Source organism: Ylistrum balloti, unplaced genomic scaffold (assembly GCF_031769215.1).
Source record: "Ylistrum balloti isolate Yb309-2 unplaced genomic scaffold, AGI_CSIRO_Ybal_v1 Utg371276, whole genome shotgun sequence".
Classification (NCBI taxonomy): Eukaryota; Metazoa; Mollusca; class Bivalvia; order Pectinida; family Pectinidae; genus Ylistrum; species Ylistrum balloti.
The window spans coordinates 540942-566349 of record NW_026782686.1 but is presented as its reverse complement, the minus strand read 5'-3'; the positions used below and the strand labels follow the sequence as shown (position 1 = coordinate 566349).

General features: G+C 37.2%; 1 protein-coding gene across 3 annotated transcripts; it reads left to right on the top strand.

The window, feature by feature from the left end:
• The first annotated feature begins 3344 nt into the window (after nucleotides 1–3344).
• Nucleotides 3345–23470, top strand: LOC132561783 (uncharacterized). Of its 3 annotated transcripts, none has more exons than XM_060226482.1 (4): nucleotides 3345–3443; nucleotides 16721–16853; nucleotides 18714–18834; nucleotides 22333–23470. In XM_060226482.1, exons 1-4 carry the CDS (start codon nucleotides 3441–3443, stop codon nucleotides 22493–22495), a joined length of 420 nt encoding a protein of 139 aa, XP_060082465.1. In that variant the 5' UTR covers nucleotides 3345–3440; the 3' UTR covers nucleotides 22496–23470. The 3 variants fall into 3 exon arrangements, with proteins under 3 accessions (XP_060082465.1, XP_060082463.1, XP_060082464.1); XM_060226480.1 differs by lacking the exon at nucleotides 3345–3443 and adding an exon at nucleotides 5752–5790; XM_060226481.1 differs by lacking the exon at nucleotides 3345–3443 and adding an exon at nucleotides 8949–9058.
• The last annotated feature ends 1938 nt before the right edge of the window (nucleotides 23471–25408 follow it).

Genomic DNA, 25408 nt, shown 5'->3' with positions numbered 1-25408 from the left:
CCCGGAACACAGATTATCCGAGTGGCGGCCAAAAAAGGACCAAACTTTTAATTCCTAATCTAAAGAAATATCTGTCTTGTCTATATACCAATGCAGACAGCTTACTAAACAAGCTGGATGAACTGAAATCAAGAGTAATTAACGCTGATAAAAATATACACATGATTGGAGTAACAAAAGTTTATTCTAAAAATAGCAGATTTTCACCAAACAAAAGCGAATATTTAATAGATGGCTATGATATATTCATAAATGATAATGCAGAGACACACCACAGAGGTGTGGCAATATATGTTAGAAAAGAACTTAATGCTGTAGAGATTAATGTGGGTACAACATTTAAAGAAAGCATTTGGGTTAAGATTAAATTAAACGATAATGATTGTCTATTAGCAGGCTGCGTCTATAAAAGCCCAAATTCCCAGAATGAAAATATTGAGGAACTTTATAAGCTTTTAAATTCCGTAACAATGTTAAAAGAATTCACTCATATATTGATTATGGGAGATTTCAACCTTCCAAAACTTGACTGGAATTTACAATCAGCGAAAAATGACCAAGAGAGCGAAAATTTCCTAGAATGCCTAACAGATAACTTTTTTACCCAACATACAAGGAACCAGAATGAGCGTGGGTTGTGAACCGAGTATTGGACCTGGTAATAACAAATGAGAATGAAATGATTAACGACATAAGGCATGAAAGTCCTCTCGGTCACAGTGACCACTTTGTACTGCTATTTGATTACATATGCTGTAATAAGTCTGTTAGTCAAGTACCACGCAGAAATTACAACAAGGGTGATTATGAGGAAAGAACTGGAGAAAGTTGAATGGGACAAGATATTGACATGAGATGAGGATATGTATAGAAAATTTACAGACCTTTTTCAATCAACTGTTAGCAAATTTGTACCATTAATTAAAGCAAATAGGTCAATAGAGAGGAAAGAAAGATTGATTCCATTGAACGAGGATGCGAGGAAGAAACTCCATAAAAAGCACATGGCTTGGCAGAGATACATGGAAAGTAGATCGGAAGCCAATTACAAAGAATACACAAAATTAAGAAATCAAGTGAAAACTTTACTTAGGAAAGCACGTCGTGATATGGAAAAGGATATTGCAAGAAATATTAAGTCTAACCCCAAGAAATTCTGGAAGTATATAAACTCAAAGCGAAAAGTGAAAACGGGGATCTCGGATTTGAAAGGGCTAAATGGAGACTCGTCCCTAGTTGCAACACATGACAAAAATAAAGCCGATGCTTTAGCAAGTTTCTTCAGTAGTGTGTTTACACAAGAACCTGAAGGTGACATAACAAATATGGAAAATAAATTTGTAATCCAGCAATTTGAAGACCCTATATGTACGGAAGAAAGCATAGGCAAACTTCTTTCAGTGCTTGATAGTAGTAAATCCCAAGGACCAGATCAAATTCATCCTAAGGCTATAAAGGAATTATACTCAACTATTAATAAACCATTAAGCATAATCTTTCTTCAATCTTTGAAAGACAGCGCGGTACCATTTGCTTGGAAGGAGGCAAATATTACAGCTATATTCAAGAAAGGACCAAAATCGGAACCGAGAAATTATAGACCGGTAAGCCTCACCGGCATATTTGGAAAAACAATAGAAAAGTTCGAAATGCTATCGTTAGTCATATGGAAAATAATAACTTTTTCAGCAAGAAACAATTCGGATTCATTTCTAGAAGATCAACCGTACTGCAGTTATTTATGGTGATGGAAGACTAGACTAATAAATAGATAACGGTGGCGAACTTGATGTCATTTACATTGATTTTATGAAGGCCTTTGACAGTCCCCCACCGTAGACTATTGGGGAAATTACGAAGTTACGGAATTAGTAACCAAATCGTTAAAACACTACTAATTCAAAGTATACAATCTTATTAATTTGAACTCCCCTGTAAGAAGGAGAAATGCTGTTACTTAGGTGTGTAACGTCTATCGTTCTCCTAGTGATATTATTTTTCTTTTAAGCAACCTATTATTTGCCTAGATGTTCAGAGTCGTGAATATTGGGTCTGTAGCATGCTTGCATGGAGGACTACCGAGTTCGAAAGAGTGGCCTTAACCTTCTTTCAGGATCATCGGGGTCAGATATGATGAACAATTTTAGATAACTTCTCACTATTCAAGATGCTTTGGATAATGGAATAGGGCATACATGTGGTAACCTTGAGATATATTGAAGGTCGCTGAGGTCTTATGTGTTGAAACCCTTTGTACAACTCCTTGTTAACAGCGATGCCCATTCTGATATTAGGCTGTAGCATGACGTGACGGATAAACTATGAAATATAAACTCTTTCGGAACAAGTTTTAAGCTTATATCAATCACTCGTTTTGGCGCTGATGGAAGCGTGCGAGGAGTCTTACTGTGGAAAGAAACTGTGGAGTACCAGGGGAAAACATACGTGGTTAGGCAGATTACCACATCTTTCCACATCTGTTCTGGGAATCAAATCGCCCAAGTGAAAGGGTAAATGCGCCATCAAAGCAGCGTGGTGGTATGAATTGCAACGAAGATTATTTAAACTAAATTTTGTTATCCATTTCAACGATCAAGCGTGTGGAATATGTCTAAAAATACATCCCAATAACTCTTTTTAGAATCCCAAGGTCATGCTATTATTGGCTCAGTATCATGCTGGAGAGGAGGTCTGCCGAGTTTGTTCTTATGAATTACCTTGGCCTAGTTTCAAGGTCACAGGTGTCAAATGTGATTGATGATCTTTAAACAACATCTCAATACTCATGAGGCCCACGGTCCTGATATTTGGTCAATTACATGCTGGGGTGGAAGTCTAGATCTATATTTGGTAAAGTGACTCACGACACTCCTTATATAAACCATAGAGGAGTGTCATCTTTTCCGAATATTGATGTTACTTCTGAAACATGTAAAAAACTAAACCTAAATTCCCATGTCCCTGTGCTCAGAGCAACATTCATATTACGACCTGAAGTAGAAATATTACTCGGTACCCTAGCCAAATCAGTTCACTTGGGGCTTTAACAGTGAGACTAGAACTTTTACTAGTCGATGAAGGAAACTACTCCAGTTATGTTATGCCCCCATTTTTACACTAGAAGTCATACATAACCAGTCTATTATTTACACTATCCCTTCGAAGAAGCCTGCGCCCTCCTGACCAAATATGGTGACCTTGGAAAACTCGAAGAATTGATGGCAGTGACCGTTGTACTGTTTGTGACAGACCAGTGTCCCCACCCTGTTGGGCTGGCCCAGTACGGCACTGAGTCACTCCCCCGAGGATCTGCGAGGGAGCGGTTTAGTATGTCAGAGCAGCACCTAGAGCTATTTATAGTAACTCGGTAAGGAAAGCACGCGAGACTTTCCATTGATAGTTTCGCGTCAGTGTTCACGGATCTCAGTACCCATTTCGTCATGGTAAGTCTTAATTTATGTAATACTTAAGAATGGATCGCATGATTACCTGTCAAAAGTCGAACAATCATCAGTCGTTTTAACAATAGTTTAGTGACAAATTTTCTTACAGAAAAACGTACAGGAACATTTGCAGTTACTGTATTTGTAATAGTATTGACGATTATTTTGTGAGCACAATGGCTGTACAATATACTATTATTTTTCCCAAAGTATTACAGATCTATTTCACATTTTAATCCCTATTACATTACCCGAATATAAGCAAGAACCAAGTAGTGTTTGATCTACGGTCATAGTCGATGAACGTTTATTTCGATATATTCGCAGTTATATCTCCTCTTTCTGAAATAATTGTAATGTATTCACATGTGTCAAAGAGGACTTTAGTGTTCGACACATATCTAGATATATAAGTGTCGAAAAAAAAACTGCAATGTTAGATACTTGTGTTAAACATGACGCTATGTATGTCTAAAAATACTTTAATATTAGACACATATCTATGTATACATTGGTTGAAAAAGCCTTCAATATTAGACATATGTCTATGTATACAAGTGTTGAAAAAGCCTTCAATATTAGAGATATGCCTGTATAAATTAAGTGTCGAAAAAGACTGAAATGTTAGAAACGTGTGTTCAACGTGACACAATATATACGTGCCGAAAAAGACTTCGATATTAAGCACATGTCTATGTATAAATTAAGTGTCGAAAAAATACCGCAGTGTTAGAGACATGTGTTAAACATGACGCTGTGTATAGATTATGCATGTAAGTAGACAAACTCAAGTTTGTTGGTTATGGAATGTTTTGTATGTGCCTTTTCTAGCTGTTTCTGTAGACTGCTTGCACTATGCCAACACAAAGATATATGACGGAGACTTGCAGCGTGATACACGAATATTTTTACACTCTGAAGGTAGTTGAGTTTGTGCTAACAATGGTCCCGCTGAACTGTACAGGGAGGTATTTTACCCATTGGGCTGTGAAACTTGGAATGTGTTAGTTACACACAATATGCGACTTCGCTCCACACCACAGCAAGACTCCGAATCATCCTTGTGACGTCATGCTAGACGGGAGTGAGGAAAATGACCCTCAGTGGAAGGTCTCCACGTGTACTAGAAATTTGTGGCACGTGTCATCTGACTATCAAGTAGTAGATTTGCTTCCGGGTTAATGAACAGCACGTTACGTCAGTTCTTGTTGTGTTAACTTTGAGTGAGTAAATAAACGCTTTATAGACAATAAACAAACCCTTTAAAATTTGGTAGTTCGTAGTCCAGGTGTATAAAACAATATTTATACAAATGAAAGTTAATTCCTGTTCCAAGCCTCTAGATTAAATTCAGCTGTAGCTTGGATGTTTACTGGAACCAAGGTGTACTGAATCCTGCTCTACATTGTTATATGCTAGAGATAACGCTCACCTCCCGTGCTACCCGCTGTGTACAACGTAGATACTGTATGTAGTGTCCCTCCCCGATATCTACGCCCATCGCTGGCATATGTACAGACTTCGTCGACGGCGCGTGAACGCTCGTGAGCACACGCGCCGGAGTTAATACACTCTCACTCAAGGACTACTTGGCAGCCCTCTGTAGGAGATCTATTCGTGTCATAGGTTTCAGGAAAACATCATAGAATTCTGAGCCGGTCGGTGTAATTAAGGCGTCTATTATCTACATTAAGTACAAAAGGAAATTATCGAAATTAAATTCCACTATTGTATTGTCCAGTATCAAGTTGTTCGGTAAACTAAAGACAATGAGTTTATACTGAAGTGTGGCGTCACTGAAGTTTGTGTTTGAAAACTTCTAGGCAAGAAATGCTTAACAGATTTTGAACATCATTAGTGCCATAGAAATTTAGTTATATGTTACAACATTGTCGTGGACAAAGCTACAGTCCGATAGGGCTAGAACATTATTCGACACGTTTCCTTTGTTTGTATAAAGAGTATGACACATCAAGCGACAGAATCGGCTTTTTTTCTAATTTCAACCATCAATGTAATCTACAAAACTTTGTGAATGTGATTCGACGTAATCTGTTATTGTAATTGATGCCTATTTCAAATTTTATTTTTGAAATTATGTCAAAAGAAATTTAGCATCACATAATACAATGGAACCCATGATAAAGGCTTTATGTTAGTATAGAGAGGCAGCGTTTTAGATAGAATACTGTGTAAATCCTTTTTGTCGTTCTCATTTTCTCATAGGTTAGCATTTTGAAGACTTTAAGCATATTTTCTTATGAAGAATTCTTCAACAAATGATTTAAATGGAACAGACAAAGTCAGGCCACTAAAAACAGAGATGCGGGGTCATGCAGGAACTATGGTATGGATTTTTCTCTATTTCAGGCAGTGTCCATCGATAATATATCTATTCTATATAAAGTATTTCGGTTGCATTTGGCTTTTGATAGACCTGACTAGTAACACTTATCATCTCTCAGACCTGAGCAGGTACTTTAGTCTTCTCTCAGACCTGGCTAGTAACACTTGTATTCTCTAAAACCTGGCTAGTAACCTAGTGTTCCCTGAAACCTGACTAGTTACACTTGTATTATCTAAAACCTGACTAGTAACCTTTGTCTTCTCTTAGACCTGACTAGTAACCCTTGTCTTCTCTAAAACCTGACTAGTAACCTAGTGTTCCCTAAAACCTGACTAGTAACACTTGTATTATCTAAAACCTGACTAGTAACCTTTGTCTTCTCTTAGACCTGACTAGTAACCCTTGTCATCTCTAAAACCTGACTAGTAACACTTGTATTCTCTAAAACCTGGCTAGTAACCTAGTGTTCCCTGAAACCTGACTAGTTACACTTGTATTATCTAAAACCTGACTAGTAACCTTTGTCTTCTCTTAGACCTGACTAGTAACCCTTGTCATCTCTAAAACCTGACTAGTAACCTAGTGTTCCCTAAAACCTGACTAGTAACACTTGTATTATCTAAAACCTGACTAGTAACCTTTGTCTTCTCTTAGACCTGACTAGTAACCCTTGTCTTCTCTAAAACCTGACTAGTAACACTTGTATTCTCTAAAACCTGACTAGTAACCTAGTGTTCCCTAAAACCTGACTAGTAACACTTGTATTATCTAAAACCTGACTGGTAACCTTTGTCTTCACTTAGACCTGACTAGTAACCCTTATCTTCTCTAAAACCTGACTAGTAACACTTGTGTTCTCTAAAAACTGACTAGTAACACTTGTGTTCTCTAAAACCTGACTAGTAACACTTGTGCTCTAAAACCTGACTAGTAACCCTTGTCTTCTCTAAAACCTGACTAGTAACCCTTGTCTTCTCTAAAACCTGACTAGTAACTCTTGTCTTCTCTAAAACCTGACTAGTAACACTTGTCATCTCTAAAACCTGACTAGTAACCCTTGTCTTCTCTAAATACTGACTAGTAACACTTTTCTTCTCTTAGACTTGACTTGTCACATGTGTCTTCTCTCAGACCTGACTGGTTACATTTGTCTTCTCTAAAACCTGACTAGTAACACTTGTATTCTTTAAAACCTTACTAGTAACACTTGTGTTTTCTCAGATCTGAGTTGTAACACTTGTCTTTTCTAAGTCCTGAAAGGTAACACTTGTCTTCTCTCAGACCTTTCTAGTAACACTTATCTTCTCTTAGAATTGACTTGTCACATTCGTCTTCTCTCAGACCTGACTGGTTACATTTGTCTTCTCTAAAACCTGAGACATTTGTCTTCTCTCGTTGATGTGTATTATACCCACACGACGGAAGTCGACGAGGGTATGTATAGATCTTCTCGTTCTGAAGTTCGTACGTATCCCAAACGACGACACCGCTCTTGGGACTGGATTTCTTATCCTAATGTCACGATACTTCACACACGTGTTCACAAACAATACCGTTTGTACGAGCTTGCGTTTTCGTCTTCTCTTGTTAAAAACTAGGTCATCGTTACTTGAAATAGATATTGACAATACTATGACGCCACCGCTCTACATACTTGATTTCTTTTCCGGTGGTCAGAATTATTTACACACATGTTCACAAACATAACCTCTTGTAAAATTTCGCGTTTCGATCTTATTCGGCCAAAAAGAACTAGGTCATTGTCACTGAAAAGTAGAAATTGACAGAGTTTTTTTTACTACAATGCTCTACAAACTGCATTTCTTTTCCGATTGACATGAAAGTTTGCGTTTCAACTTTCTGCGGTTATAAACTATGTCAACGTCACTTTAAATAAAAAAGAACAGAATTTTCAATGTTACCGCTCTACAGCATACATTTTCATAAACATCACCTCTTAAATGAGTTCGCGTTTTAAGATTCAACGGTCAAACAATTATGTCATCGTTACTATAAACATCAATTGACAGAATTGTTTAAACTAAATTTTAATCATAGTTTCAACGTCCTCACTTACGATAAACTGTATCAATCTTAACATATGATACAAATTTCTCATGAACTTGTGTTTTCATTGTCTCGGCAATTAATTATGAGGTATGGTTCATGCACCATTTTCGCATTTAGAAACCCTTAAAGCCGGTGAATTATCGATATCAAACGCCGTTTTTTCCCAATTCCTTACTCACTCTAGGTAGGTCAATGATGTTCTATGTGAACGCTATTTGGGGCTGTTGCTCAAGGGTAACTTTTCTCGAATCTTAGACTTGGAGGAAATTTCTCAAGTGTTACTGAATGGAATTTTTTTACCTGCCTGCAAATTCCAGTAAACATAGTTGTAGAAATAGACAAAATTAAGTGACTTCGAGGTGAACACCGAGCCGTGAGCCTTAACTTCATCTATATTGACTATTGCTAACATATATTTTGATTAAAAAACATTGATAACAAAATCTGAAAAAAATAGTTGTCAACAGATATTTTGACATCTTTACGTTCCCAACAGCTCTCTTGACAACCGCCATCTCGACGTTGTCATTTCATATTGTAACATAATTTCATCCACCCACATTACGCTGACGCGTCATAGTGTCATATTTCGTCGTCACTCTTCATTGTTGATATATTCAAAAAAAGATCTGTTGATAGAAAACGTCTCCAACATCCAAACTATTCTTACTAACAGTGAAATGCTGTTAATGAAGTGCTGCAGGATCGGCCTATCTAGAACTACGGTACTGTCCGTTAGGTAGTAATTGTGGTATTTGGTACTGCTTGTAAATGTTAATATTAGGCTAGTCATAACATAGATACGATTATTAGGCTATCAACATAATATTTATGTAAGGAGTATGCAAAGACTCATCAACACGGGACACATTGCCGGGTGTTTCGAGTGACTGATGAGGAGACGTGTTCTAGTTATAATGGAGAGGAATGTACGCGGACAGAACTTCAATAAGGAAGATCTCCCATCATACCACAGTCGATATATATGTACACACCGACAGAAATGTGGTTTTGATAAACACACTCGTAGCTAAGCTGAGCACTATACACGTAATATACGATGGAATGCATGTGCATTTCGTACGAGCACTTCTCCGCAGAGACTGTAACGTAGCACTGGATAAACAAGTAAGCAGGCAGAGGACTTCTTATGGCGTTTCTAACGTGGCAGGGACAACGATACACTAGCGGTGCACCCGTAAGTCAGCATCTCCTTAATATTTGTCTTACCCCGAGTCCAATCAATTCTACCCCGGATTCCGCTGCCCTACTCCAGAACAGATTGTCACGTGTGCCATACTTTACAAAGCTATGCCAACAGCTCTGGCTTGGCTCTCCTTGCTTCCGTTTGGTCTTGACCTCCCATATCGAGTTAATAGTATGATCTAGGTATTTAATATAATCGACATCTACAGAAAGCCTAGGCTAGTCTCAGTGTTTTGCTTTGACATCATCAGGGCTCAACACTGTTTCCGGAAATGAATCATCTGGGGTCTAAAACCTGTATCCAGAAATTGATTATTAAAGGTCTGATGCCTGTATCGGGAAATGGATCATAAGGTTTTAAACCTGTTTCTGGAAACGATATATTCAAGACTGTAAGCCTATATCCGGAAATGAATCACCTAAGGTATGATGTGTGTATCCAAAAACGGGCTATATACGGTTTCACACCTGTATCCATACACGAATCACCAGGGATCCAATGGCTGTATCCTGCATACCAGGAACAAGTTATGTTTGATGAGAGTTATCAATAAACAATTCATTTAAGTTTAAGCCTGTTTCCGGAAACGAAATAATTTGGAGCAGATTCAACAATAAAGCTTAACGACCAGCTTCAACACCAATCCAATAACGGGGGCATACCGAGAGTAAGGAGAGCACGAAGTGTCCGAGAAAGTCGTTGCCGCGTGTTACAGTGGTGCGTGACTACTGTGTGAAGGTTGTTCTGCTGAAACTCTGTCTGAATGATACCAGCTGTTTCAAAAGACAATCTGCAGCTGTCGGTCAGGCATGTGTCCAAACCAATATCAACAAACTCAATCTTTATTGGAATGATCAGGAAGTCGTGCGATTTGTCCTATTAATACTACAAGATGCACCGGATATGACGTTATACCGGAAGTTTTACATATATTATTATCCACATTTAAACAGTCCGGTGGCGAGGACATATTACCAATGTGCGTACACGTTTTGATTTACTAAGCGTGTTATAAATGAAAAGAAGTGATGGATTCAAGTTAAGGGAACGGATGTAAAGCATGGAGAAATTCTCAACAGTACTTTCTGATCGGTTACAGTAACCAAAACAATGGGAAAAGAACTGATTGCATTATCGAAACTGTTTTATTAAAACCAAGAAACAATTTTCGATGTACACTTGGTGGCAACGAAGACTATCATTTTATGAAGATATTTTGAATATCATTTAGTGGAGCAGTAACAAAAATGAAATACATGTCACAGCAAAGAAAGGTTTATCAAACGTTCATTTGAAGATTACTCGAATGTAAAATCACGCTCGCGAGAATAGGACAAAACTTCGCCAGAGTTGGCATTCTTTACACTCGTGGGTGGGGAAAGGGGTGTGGATGCATGGTTGGGGGTGGGGGTGTTGTTGTTGAATGTAATTGCGCATTCTCTCACAGAGTGGCTTGCGGTACCTTGCAACCCTATATAGCTGTGACTGTCAAGAACAATAACGCTATCTTTAGAGGAGTAGGTGGATAGTTGGCCATACCGTCACAGTTCAAGGTTATACTTCGTGTTTCTCAACTGGATTGCTGCTTTCGGTTGAGGTAAATCTGTTCAGTCTGTTCCGAAAACATTCATCTGAAAGCAATCCAGTTTACTTGGGTTGAGACACAAAACTGGCTGGCGTTATAAAAGGGAGGATACTGGTAGATATCCACAGATCAGGGAGAGAGTATTAAGACTTCAATGATAAAAGCGATTTGATGTTTGTTGTCATTAATGGTTATACCGAACAGAGGTACACGACTGGTGTGAAGAGAACGAAAATAGCACACATGACGCAGTGAAGCATCAACTCAAGTACACCATCCCCCTCCTTACTTAAATCAGGCCCCACAGGTCGAGAATACTACTTCGGAAAACTGCAAACATTGGGCAAAAATCCACGTTTTAATTGTAAACTCTAAACTGAAATTGTTATAGTCTTGTGCTACCTCTTGTAGTTATCAGACAGCAACATCATGAATAGAAGCGAGGAACCCGTCTCAAGTGTCTACATATACAGACGGTAACAGACGGTAACCGTAATAATCGACACTACTGTATAACTGATGTCAACAGTTACAGACGGTAACCTAAACACACTCGACACTACTGTATACCTGATGACAACAGTTACAGACGGTAACAGTCGACACTACTGTATAACTGGTGTCAACAGTTACAGACGGTAACAGTCGACACTACTGTATAACTGATGTCAACAGTTACAGACGGTAACAGTCGACACTACTGTATAACTGATGTCAACAATTACAGGCGGTAACATTTACAGTCGACACTACTGTATAACTGGTGTCAACAGTTACAGGCGATAACAGTCGACACTACTGTATAACTGATGTCAACAGTTACAGTCGACACTACTGTATAACTGATGTCAACAGTTACAGACGGTAACAGTCGACACTACTGTATAACTGATGTCAACAGTTATAGACGGTAACAGTCGACACTACTGTATAACTGATGTCAATAATTACAGGCGGTAACATTTACAGTCGACACTACTGTATCACTAGTGTCAACAGTTACAGGCGATAACAGTCGCCACTACTGTATAACTGATGTCAACAGTTACAGACGGTAACCGTACCAGTCGACACTACTGTATAACTGATGTCAATAGTTACAGACGGTAACCGTTACAGTCGACACTACTGTATAACTGATGTCAACAGTTACAGACGGTAACCGTAACAGTCGACACTTCTGTATAATTAATATCAATAGTTACAGAAGGTAACCGTAATAGTCGACACTACTGTATAACTGATGTCAACAGTTACAGACGGTAACAGTCGACACTACTGTATAACTGATGTCAACAGTTACAGACGGTAACAGTCGACACTACTGTATAACTGATGTCAACAGTTATAGACGGTAACAGTCGACACTACTGTATAACTTATGTCAATAATTACAGGCGGTAACATTTACAGTCGACACTACTGTATCACTGGTGTCAACAGTTACAGGCGATAACAGTCGCCACTACTGTATAACTGATGTCAACAGTTACAGACGGTAACCTAAACACACTCGACATTACTGTATTACTGATGTCAACATTTACAGACGGTAACCTAAACACACTCGACACTACTGTATACCTGATGTCAATAGTTACAGACGGTAACAGTCGACACTACTGTATAACTGATGTCAACAGTTACAGACGGTGTCAGTCGACACTTCTGTATAACTGGTGTCAACAATTACAGGCGATAACATTTACAGTCGACACTACTGTATAACTGATGTCAATAGTTACAGACGGTAACCGTAACAGTCGACACTACTTTATAACTGATGTCAACAGTTACAGACGGTAACAGTCGACACTACTGTATAACTGATGTCAACAGTTACAGACGGTAACCATAACAGTCGACACTTCTGTATAACTGATGTCAACAGTTACAGATGGTAACCGTAACAGTCGACACTTCTGTATAACTGATGTCAGCAGTTACAGATGGTAACCGTACACTTCTGTATAACTGACGCAACAGTTATAGATGGTAACCGTACACTACAAACACGTGCAGAAGATTCTGGTGTCAAAATTATCATGGACATTTGATGTTCCGTTAATCCTAATACAATATACGACAAAAGAACTTATGCACAAGAATGTGAACCAGATTGATTACTGAAAATGTCGTTATTACGTTTCCCATTTTTTTTTTTTTTATAACAAATTCATTAGATGTCAACAAAAGCACGTAGGTATACAATATACTTATAGTATGTCCTCATGCAAGAGGGCTCTCACTCACCACACATATACAAATTGTACACGTAGACAAAGCATTGGAAAATATATCAGACTTTATATTGAAATACAGATTCGCCGGCGTGGATAGGGAGTAGCGAGAACCGCCTCACTAACATCCACGATCCAAGTCGAATATGTATATTCAGAATACTATTTAAACTTCTAAAGCAGAATTTTGTAGGGTATGTAGAAATTTTGAAACTCGTGTTCAAGTGTTTGATTTATAATACCAGAGACGTATATATGTGATATATACGTCTCTGATAATACTCTGTCATTTTAGATAGTGTGCAGGTACAAGTACTGTGTCGTGATACTATCATTCGTACTATCACCTTCCTCATCTTTTTCATTCATTCGCCCATTTATTTTTTTTCGTCATACCTATTCATTCATTCATTCATTCATAAATACTTAATTTATATAAGTCCGGATATACATTACCATGCTCCGTTACAAAATGTATTAACATCAAAACGTATTTCCGGCTGCACAAGGAGGATGGTAAATATAAATTTTGTTGCAAATTTCGTGGGTTTTTCTAGAAGAATACTAGAAATAATTTAGAATTTGTACTTAAATACATATACAATAAGTCCAATCGCCACTGAATAAGGAGTAAAGAATGTAATCATGTAAACGATTGTACCTAGTCCGGCACATCCACGATCCAAGTCGAATATGTATATTCAGAATACCATTTAAACTTCTAAAGCAGAATTTTGTAGGGTATGTAGAAATTTTGAAACTCGTGTTCAAATGTTTGATTTATAATACCAGAGACGTATATATGTGATATATACGTCTCTGATAATACTCTGTCATTTTAGATAGTGTGCAGGTACAAGTACTGTGTCGTGATACTATCATTCGTACTATTACCTTCCTCATCTTTTTCATTCATTCGCCCATTTATTTTTTTTCGTCATACCTATTCATTCATTCATCCATTCATTCATTCATTCATTTCATTCATTCATTCATTCATTCATTCATAAATACTTAATTTATATAAGTCCGGATATACATTACCATGCTCCGTTACAAAATGTATTAACATCAAAACGTATTTCCGGCTGCACAAGGAGGATGGTAAATATAAATTTTGTTGCAAATTTCGTGGGTTTTTCTAGAAGAATACTAGAAATAATTTAGAATTTGTACTTAAATACATATACAATAAGTCAAATCGCCACTGAATAAGGAGTAAAGAATGTAATCATGTAAACGATTGTACCTAGTCCGGCACATCCACGATCCAAGTCGAATATGTATATTCAGAATACCATTTAAACTTCTAAAGCAGAATTTTGTAGGGTATGTAGAAATTTTGAAACTCGTGTTCAAATGTTTGATTTATAATACCAGAGACGTATATATGTGATATATACGTCTCTGATAATACTCTGTCATTTTAGATAGTGTGCAGGTACAAGTACTGTGTCGTGATACTATCATTCGTACTATTACCTTCCTCATCTTTTTCATTCATTCGCCCATTTATTTTTTTTCGTCATACCTATTCATTCATTCATTCATTCATTCATTCATTCATTCATTCATTCATTCATTCATTCATTCATTCATTCATAAATACTTAATTTATATAAGTCCGGATATACATTACCATGCTCCGTTACAAAATGTATTAACATCAAAACGTATTTCCGGCTGCACAAGGAGGATGGTAAATATAAATTTTGTTGCAAATTTCGTGGGTTTTTCTAGAAGAATACTAGAAATAATTTAGAATTTGTACTTAAATACATATACAATAAGTCAAATCGCCACTGAATAAGGAGTAAAGAATGTAATCATGTAAACGATTGTACCTAGTCCGGCACATCCACGATCCAAGTCGAATATGTATATTCAGAATACCATTTAAACTTCTAAAGCAGAATTTTGTAGGGTATGTAGAAATTTTGAAACTTACTTCGGTTATGATTCCTGGTGTTTCAGGTAATAGTTCATTTTGTACTAAAGTTATGAACTGTTCTGTAAATTTACAATGATAAAACAAATGATTTTGGGTTTCAATAATTTGCTTTCTGCACAAGTGGCAGGTGCCATCAGATATATTCATGAGACTTAGTTTGTATTCTGTATATATGATTTGATGAATTGCTTTCCAATGAAATTCTTTTATTTCATTTTCTGCAACAATTAATTTGTTACAACAATTATTCCATATTTTATCCCAGTCAAAAGTCATTTCTAACTTTGTTTCACACTTTTTTTTTCTGATCTAGGCTTAGAAGTTTTGACTAAGAATTGTTGTAATAGTTTCAATTTTATGTCTTTACTTTCCAATATTTTCATTTTGTTTTTCATATTTAAGCAAATCTGAAAATTTTCGTTTACAAAAATATCTGGTTTAAATGTCAATAGATTTATTGTTTCTTGATCTTGGTCTTTCATTATTTGAATAAAATGTCAAGGAATGGAATTCCTATTTTAATTTCAATTTCACTTTTTAGAAAAGATGGAAAAACAAGAGGTTTATTCTGAGATTGAAAATGAATACTACAAAAGAGATTTTGGTTCATTAAGTCTATTTTACTGGTAATTTGCCTAAGACTCAAAAATTTTGACCAAGCTTTCAAACTGTCAGAGTAGAATTTTGACAATATTCTGTCAAAATTGCTTCTTTTCAAATCAGAACATGTACATAAAAAATACTTCATATCATACTTTCATTTAATTTAGAGAGAAAATATCTACCAACTACACGCCAGCTATCAGATTCAGTGTTTAGTATAATATAGTCGGCTGGTATATTGATTGGACTACACCCCTAGACTACACCTATATGGTCGGCTTGTATATTGATGGGACTACACCCCTAGACTACACCTATATGGTCGGCTTGTATATTGATGGGACTTCATCCCTAGACTACAACTATACAGTTGGCTGGTATATTAATTGGGCTACACCAAAATAGTCGGCTGGTATATCGACTGGACTACACCCCTAGACTACACCTATATGGTCGGCTGGTATATTGATGTGACTTCATCCCTAGACTACACCTATATAGTCGACTGGTATATTGATGGGACTACACCTATATAGTCGACTGGTATATCAATTGGACTACACCCCTAGACTACACCTATATGGTCGGCTTGTATATTGATGTGACTTCATCCCTAGACTACACCTATATAGTCGGCTGGTATATTGATGGGACTACACCCCTAGACTGGTATATTGATGGGACTACACCCCTAGACTACACCTATTTAGTCGACTGGTATATTGATGGGACTACACCTATATAGTCGGCTTGTATATTGATGGGACTACACGCCTAGACTACACCTATATAGTCTGCTGGTATATTGATGGGACTACACCCCTAGACTACACCTATATAGTCGGCTTGTATATTGATGGGACTACACCCCTAGACTACACTTATATAGTCAGCTTGTATATTGATGGGACTACAGCCCTAGACTCCACCTATATAGTCGGCTGGTATATTGATGGGACTACACCCCTAGACTACACCTATATAGTTGGCTGGTATATTAATTGGACTACATCGCTAGACTACACCTATATAGTCGGCTGTTATATTGATTAGATTACCTTACTTGACCACACCTATATGGTCGGCTGGTAAATTCATTAGAGTACATTTACTGATCTTCACATACATGATTGACCGGTAACCATCAGCTACTGTAAGAAAACCCAGCCTCAGACCTTGGCCGTTAAACCCAGAAGTAAATATGTATTGTGCTCATAGATTAACACTTCAAATACATGCTTAGTTGTTGTATACTTGATACAATACTTTTACAGACGTCCGGAGTAACTGTCAAAGATGAGTGCATGAAGGTATTTGAAGAAATGAAACTTGGGCACAAATGGAAGTATGTGATATTCAAAATCTCTGAAGACAAAAAGGAGATAGTGGTAGAACAAACGTCTGCAGGTGAGAGCCTTTAGTAGATACATGTACACGTAATGTGTAAGAACGCCAGGTGTGAGCATCACCTGACGTTTGTTGGTACTTTTATGTGTAATATCTGTTGGTACCCGTGAACGTGATGTTTTACATTTGTATGTAATATCTGTTGGTACCCGTGTACCTGATGTTTGTTCGTACATTTGTACGTAATATCTGTTAGTACCCGTGCACGTGATGTTTGTTGTTACCTTTGTACGTAATATCTGTTGGTACCCGTGTATGTGATGTTTTTTGTCACCTTTGTACGTAATATTGTTACAGGTGCACGTGATGTTTGTTGTTATTTTTGTACGTAATATATGTTGGTACCCGTGTACCTGATGTTTGTCACCTTTGTACGTAATATCTGTTGGTACCAATGTACATGATGTTTGTTGGTACCTGTGCACATGATGTTTGTTTGTAACTTTGTACGTACTATCTGTTGGTACCAGTGTTCGTGATGTTTGTTATTATTTTTAGCCCACCATCAGCAGATGGTCCGTGGTCCGTCCATCCATAAACAATTCTTGTTACCGCTATTTCTGGGAAAGTATTAGATGGATCTTTCTCAAATTTCATATGCAGTTTCCCAATGGTCCCTAGTTGTGCATTGTACATTTTTTGGACTGATTTGAATTCAAGATGGCTGACAGGTGGCCATCTTGGAGGTTGAAAGTAAAAGTTTGTTACCGCTATTTCTGGGAAAGTACTGGATGGATCTTTCTCAAATTTCATATGCAGGTTCCCCTTGGTCCCTAGTTGTGCATTGTACCTTTTTGGACTGATCTGAAATGAAGATGGCTGACAGGCAGCCATCTTGGATTTTGAGAGTAAAATCTTGTTACTGCTCGTTCTGGGAAAGTACTGGATGGATCTTTCTCAAATTTCATATGCAGGTTACCCTTGGTCCCTAGTTGTGCATTTTCTGGACTGATTTGAATTCAAGTTGCCCCACAGGCAGCTATCTTGGATGTCAGTAATACAGCACAAGCATATTTTCTTAGATATTCTATCATATTGATTCAAGACCATCTCCATTATCCACCTGTAACTGACTGATCTAATAATACTTTGGGATCTTTTTCAAATGATATTTGCTAATAGGTGCTTAATAAAAATATCTTGTGCCATCATTGAGTACATTCAATGAAGACCAGTTCATGAACATTTACAAAACCTGTAACACCAAAAAAAAAAAAATAAACAAATCTTCAAGAACTGAAAACAGATCCTCAAATGGTGGGCGCCAAGATCCCTCTGGGATCTCTTGTTGTATGTAATATCTGTTGGTACTAGTGCACATGTTTGTTGTTATTTTTGTATGTAATATCTGTTGGTACCAGTGTACTTAATGTTTGTTGTCACCTTTGTATGTAATATCTGTTGGAGCCAGTGTACGTGATGTTTGTTGTCACCTTTGTACCTAATATATGTTGGTACCCGTATACCTGATGTTTGTCGGTACCTTTGTACATAATATCTGTTGGTACCAATGTACGTGATGTTTGTTCGTACCTTTGTACATAATATCTGTTGGTACCTCTGTACGTGATGTTTGTCACCTTTGTACGTAATATCTGTTGGTACCAATGTACACGATGTTTGTTGTTATTTTTGTACGTAATGTCTGTTGGTACCCGTGTACGTGATGTTTGTTCGTACCTTTGTACGTAATATCTGTTGGTACCTGTGCACGTGAGTTGGTAGGGTTGACAGATGAGGGCCTTTAGTGTTTATCTATGTACGTAATATTTGTAAGAATGCTGAATAAGGGCTTTTTGTACAGTATATACATGTATATGCTGCATTAATATGTTTCAAAATTTTCTTTGTCCATTTCAGATGATACGTACGAAACATTTCAAGAACAGTTGAAGGCAGGAGGACATTGTCGATATGGCGTGTTTGATGTGCAAATGAATGCACCACCCATAATCAAGGAAAAACTTGCATTCTTCCACTGGTGAGTTCAGGCCAGTCTCGGTGTCGAAATCAAGTGCCCTGTATACCACAAGTTATGACATAGTGGTTTACATATTAACATAGATAGCATAAAAGATAACATATTCACATAGAAAACATACATTGTATCGTTATAACATTAATAACATACAACCCATACAATTAAAAACGTAAACGCAACCCATATAATTGTAAACGTATTCCCAACACGTGTAAACACAACCCATATAATTGTAAACGTATTCCCAACACATGTAAACACAACCCATATAATTGTAGACGTATTCCCAACACGTGTAAACACAACCCATATAATTGTAAACGTATTCCCAACATGTGTAAACACAACCCATTCAATTGTAAAGGTATTCACAACACGTGTAAATACAACCCGTACAATTGTAAACGTATTCACAACACGTGTAAACACAACCCATACCATTGTAAACGTATTTCCAACATGTGTAAACACAACCCATACCATTGTAAACGTATTCCCAATACGTGTAAATACAACCCATTCAATTGTAAACGTATTCACAACACATGTAAACACAACCCATACAATTGTAAACGTATTTCTTACACGTGTCAACACAACTCGTTACACTTATCAACACAATTATTACACTAGATTTTACATTAACACTATTTTGTAGTGTAATCGCATTCCTTCCACGCATGAACAAAACCCTTACACAAGTAAACGTGCTTCTGTCATGCGCAACCACAATCCTTACATGTACGTAAATCTTACACGTGCTATTTGCAATCGTAACGTGTGTAAACGCACTCCTTACATATATTTAAAACCATTTCTAACATGTCTGTTCCAACTCCTAACATGTATGAACCCACACCTAACACGTGACACACCACTTTCAACATATGTAAACCACCCCCATACACGTGTAAACACACTCCTTACAATTTTGTCAATCAACGTTTGTTTTCTAATTTTAAAATCCAACAAGAGAAAAAAAATCCGTGGATATTAGTTAATACTGCTTCATCTGGCAGAAATAAACTTGCTTGTAAACAAATCCACGAGCAAGAAAGCATAACCCTCACTTTCATGTAACCTGAAGATAAGGTTACATTTCAGTGATGGTTATGTTTAGCACGTTTACACCTAACTTTGAACCACTTACAGGTAACACCATATGCCTTGTGTAAGTTAAAGGTCAAAAGTAGGTGAGCGTGACCTACTTTTGATACGTGACACACAACCTCGTGTAGTCACTAATCCCTGTCCCGAAAATGAAGTTTAAGCTATTAGTTTGTAGGAGATATAGCACAGAAAAATGTTTAATTTATGTCGGCCAACGGGCTCACCGAGTATTCCAACAATGCTAGAGTATGCGCGGCAGGAGACATAGGACGGCCACCTTGTCGCAATGTCAATATAACCCTGAACCACTTAATAGTAACCCTAACGAGTGTAAACATTACCTAGAATCACTTAATAGTAACCCTAACGAGTGTAAACATTACCTAGAATCACTTAAATATAACCCTAACGAGTGTAAACATTACCTAGAATCACTTAAATATAACCCTAACGAGTGTAAACATTACCTAGAATCACTTAAAGATAACCCTAACGAGTGTAAACATTACCTAGAATCACTTAAAGATAACCCTAACGAGTGTAAACATTACCTAGAATCACTTAATAGTAACCCTAACGAGTGTAAACATTACCTAGAATCACTTAAAGATAACCCTAACGAGTGTAAACATTACCTAGAATCACTTAATAGTAACCCTAACGAGTGTAAACATTACCTAGAATCACTTAAAGATAAGCCTAACGAGTGTAAACATTACCTAGAATCACTTAAAGATAACCCTAACGAGTGTAAACATTACCTAGAATCACTTAAAGATAACCCTAACGAGTGTAAACATTACCTAGAATCACTTAAAGATAACCCTAACGAGTGTAAACATTACCTAGAATCACTTAAAGATAACCCTAACGAGTGTAAACATTACCTAGAATCACTTAAAGATAACCCTAACGAGTGTAAACATTACCTAGAATCACTTAAAGATAACCCTAACGAGTGTAAACATTACCTAGAATCACTTAAAGATAACCCTAACGAGTGTAAACATTACCTAGAATCACTTAAAGATAACCCTAACGAGTGTAAACATTACCTAGAATCACTTAATAGTAACCCTAACGAGTGTAAACATTACCTAGAATCACTTAAAGTTAACCCTAACGAGTGTAAACATTACCTAGAATCACTTAAAGATAACCCTAACGAGTGTAAACATTACCTAGAATCACTTAAAGATAACCCTAACGAGTGTAAACATTACCTAGAATCACTTAAAGATAACCCTAACGAGTGTAAACATTACCTAGAATCACTTAAACTTAACCCTAACGAGTGTAAACATTACCTAGAATCACTTAAAGATAACCCTAACGAGTGTAAACATTACCTAGAATCACTTAAAGATAACCCTAACGAGTGTAACCTAACGCCTGAAAACTTTACCTAGAATCACTTAAAGATAACCCTAACGAGTGTAAACATTACCTAGAATCACTTAAAGATAACCCTAACGAGTGTAAACATTACCTAGAATCACTTAAAGATAACCCTAACGAGTGTAAACATTACCTAGAATCACTTAATATTAACCCTAACGAGTGTAAACATTACCTAGAATCACTTAAAGATAACCCTAACGAGTGTAAACATTACCTAGAATCACTTAATAGTAACCCTAACGAGTGTAAACATTACCTAGAATCACTTAAAGATAACCCTAACGAGTGTAAACATTACCTAGAATCACTTAAAGATAACCCTAACGAGTGTAAACATTACCTAGAATCACTTAAAGATAACCCTAACGAGTGTAAACATTACCTAGAATCACTTATAGATAACCCTAACGAGTGTAAACATTACCTAGAATCACTTAAAGATAACCCTAACGAGTGTAAACATTACCTAGAATCACTTAAAGATAACCCTAACGAGTGTAAACATTACCTAGAATCACTTAATAGTAACCCTAACGAGTGTAAACATTACCTAGAATCACTTAAAGATAACCCTAACGAGTGTAAACATTACCTAGAATCACTTAATAGTAACCCTAACGAGTGTAAACATTACCTAGAATCACTTAAAGATAACCCTAACGAGTGTAAACATTACCTAGAATCACTTAAAGATAAACATTACCCTAACCCGAGTGTAAACATTACCTAGAATCACTTAAAGATAACCCTAACGAGTGTAAACATTACCTAGAATCACTTAATAGTAACCCTAACGAGTGTAAACATTACCTAGAATCACTTAAAGATAACCCTAACAAGTGTAAACATTACCTAGAATCACTTAAAGATAACCCTAACGAGTGTAAATATTACCTAGAATCACTTAAAGGTAACCTTAACGTGTATATATACATAACATTGGACCACTTGATGATAACATTAACATATATTATGTTACGTCCACAGGAATCCGGACACGTGTAATATCAAGGAGAAAATGTTGTACGCTTCCAGTTTGAAAGAACTGAAAATGAAACTGAAAGGAATTCAAACAGACATCCAAGCCAAAGACGACGATGATCTATCGCTGGCCAATGTACATGAGAAGTGTTCAGACAGATATGCATAGCCATCACGTGATCAGTTAATAGACATGGTCAAATGACAACGGACATATCTCGTATCATTGTGAACACTCGACAAACAGCCTTCACCAGTATTTACAAGAGAAAAGTTTACATGACGCTTATCACTAGATGGTATCTGTAGGTAATTTAGGTTAAAACACCATTGTCTGTACGTCCGAGCTATTTGTACGTCTCTTGGTTCGTCTGTCCAGGATTACAGTTTTGTTTTGGATGTAGATGTTGAATAACAGAAGTGTAGGGCATCTAGATTACTAGTTTTTAAAATATATGAAATTATAAAGATAATTAAGGGACATTTAATATATGTATGTACGTATTATAGTGATATTTGTAGCATTTTACTCTCGAGAAATTCCGACAGTGTTTTATATATTTAGAGTTTATACAGAGCTGGTGATAAAGCAATATATTAATATATAAAGACTAGACCCTAATACGTTTACTTATCACAGTTTGTTATAAATGTATATATATATACATCTAAATCCACTTTTCATTCCAAAGTTAAACACTTAATACACTTACAAAATAACCAATTATATACAATTAATTGTCAGAAAAACGTGCATGTAATGGGACACGTGTATTGAATTATATAATATGTAGATGATGGATTTATCATCACAGTTAATCAGATGAAAGGTATTTCAGTGTGGCCACGAAAAGAGAGTGGTAGAGTGAGTACGCACATTGATGCACGTGCGCACAACGTAAACTCGGCAGGGGCGTTCTGTAAAGTATGGATTGTAGTTTGGCGGACCTTCCGTTGAGATGGAATCGGACAAAGACATGAAACAGTGATGGGAACAGGCCGTTCATTTTCAGCAACATGCTTTTTTCCTGCAGTAAGAATGTCACAATATCGTTTGCACGTGAGCTACGAGAAGGACGGCCAGATACTTGTACATTCTCTCATCATCAAGCGAATCTCATATTAAAAATATATTCATGGCTGAGATGATGGGGTTTGTGTTTTGTTTTCGTGTGTATGCCAACAAAGTCTCCAAATTGAAGTTATAAAGCCGCTATCTTGTGCCTTTGTTAACTTTCGGTATTGTATTTGTTATTGGAACTTAACAACTGAGACTAATTTTAATGGCTAATAAGAGAATTGACGCTTTTTTTATACAGTCTTGTTATATCTTTTTATACAGTCGAACTTTGTCGATTCGAACTATGAAAACCCGAATACCCCGCTTAACTGAAAGTAGTTTACTTATTTGTAAACAGTTCTGCATTGTCAATTGTAACATCTACTGATTAGTTGAAAAGCTCCAAGTAAAAAAAAAAAGAAAAATGAACTTAATGCCCAACCCTTGCCTGTTGGGGTGAATGTCATTTGAATCAAATGCATCAAATTAAGTTAGCCTTCTATCCATGTATACGCTAACTAGTCACCGACAAGCTATGCTGCCAAGTGCAATCTCTACAAACCAGAGTTACATAGTCTAGGATGAGAGCTAATTTTCAGTTCTAACCAAAACCAACAGAGATACCTGGTTACTGACAAATGACACTTTAGTTCCAACCTTAAGCAATTGAGCAACCTAGACACCAACGAGACAAGTCCCAGTATTAACCAACTTAGTTACTGACAACTTATACAAAACAACAGTGAACAGAGCTATCTTGTTACCGAAAAGCAACACTGTCAAGTTATACTAACCAACACAGCTACCTGATCACCGACAAGCGACAGTGTAAAGTTAAACTAACCAACACAGCTACCTGATCACCGACAAGCGACACTGTCAAGTTATACTAACCAACACAGCTACCTGATCACCGACAAGCGATACTGTCAAGTTATACTAACCAACACAGTTACCTGATCACCGACAAGCGACAGTGTAAAGTTAAACTAACCAACACCGTTACCTGGTCACCGACGAGCGACACTGTAAAGTTATACTAACCAACACAGCTACCTGATCACCGAAAACCAACACTGTCCAGTTAAACTAACCAACACAGCTACATAGTCACCGACAAGCGACACTGTCAAGTTATACTAACCAACACAGCTACCTGATCACCGACAAGCGATACTGTCAAGTTATACTAACCAACACAGTTACCTGATCACCGACAAGCGACAGTGTAAAGTTAAACTAACCAACACAGCTACCTGATCACCGAAAACCAACACTGTCCAGTTAAACTAACCAACACAGCTACATAGTCACCGACAAGCGACACTGTCAAGTTATACTAACCAACACAGCTACCTGATCACCGACAAGCGATACTGTCAAGTTATACTAACAAACACAGCTACCTGATCACCGACAAGCGACACTGTCAAGTTATACTAACCAACACAGCTACCTCATCACCGACAAGCGATATGTCAAGTTATACTAACCAACACAGCTACCTGATCACCGACAAGCGACACTGTCAAGTTATACTAACCAACACAGCTACCTCATCACCGACAAGCGACACTGTCAAGTTATACTAACCAACACAGCTACCTGATCACCGACAAGCGATACTGTCAAGTTATACTAACCAACACAGCTACCTGATCACCGACAAGCGACACTGTCAAGTTATACTAACCAACACAGCTACCTCATCACCGACAAGCGACACTGTCAAGTTATACTAACCAACACAGCTACCTGATCACCGACAAGCGATACTGTCAAGTTATACTAACAAACACAGCTACCTGATCACCGACAAATGATACTGCCAAGTTATACTAACCAACACAGCTACCTGATCACCGAAAACCAACACTGTCCAGTTAAACTAACCAACACAGCTACATAGTCACTGACAAGCGACAGTGTCAAGTTAAACTAACCAACAGAGCTACCTAGTCACCGACAAGCGACATTGTCAAGTTATACTAACCAACACAGCTGCCTAGTCACCGACGAGCG

Excerpts from the sequence above, each read along its gene's own strand:
- LOC132561783 (XM_060226481.1), top strand. The coding sequence starts at position 9,011 with ATGGCGTTTCTAACGTGGCAGGGACAACGATACACTAGCGGTGCACCC. Across the intron at positions 16,854-18,713 it reads GGTAGAACAAACGTCTGCAG|ATGATACGTACGAAACATTT; the intron begins GTGAGAGCCTTT and ends TGTCCATTTCAG. Across the intron at positions 18,835-22,332 it reads AAACTTGCATTCTTCCACTG|GAATCCGGACACGTGTAATA; the intron begins GTGAGTTCAGGC and ends TTACGTCCACAG.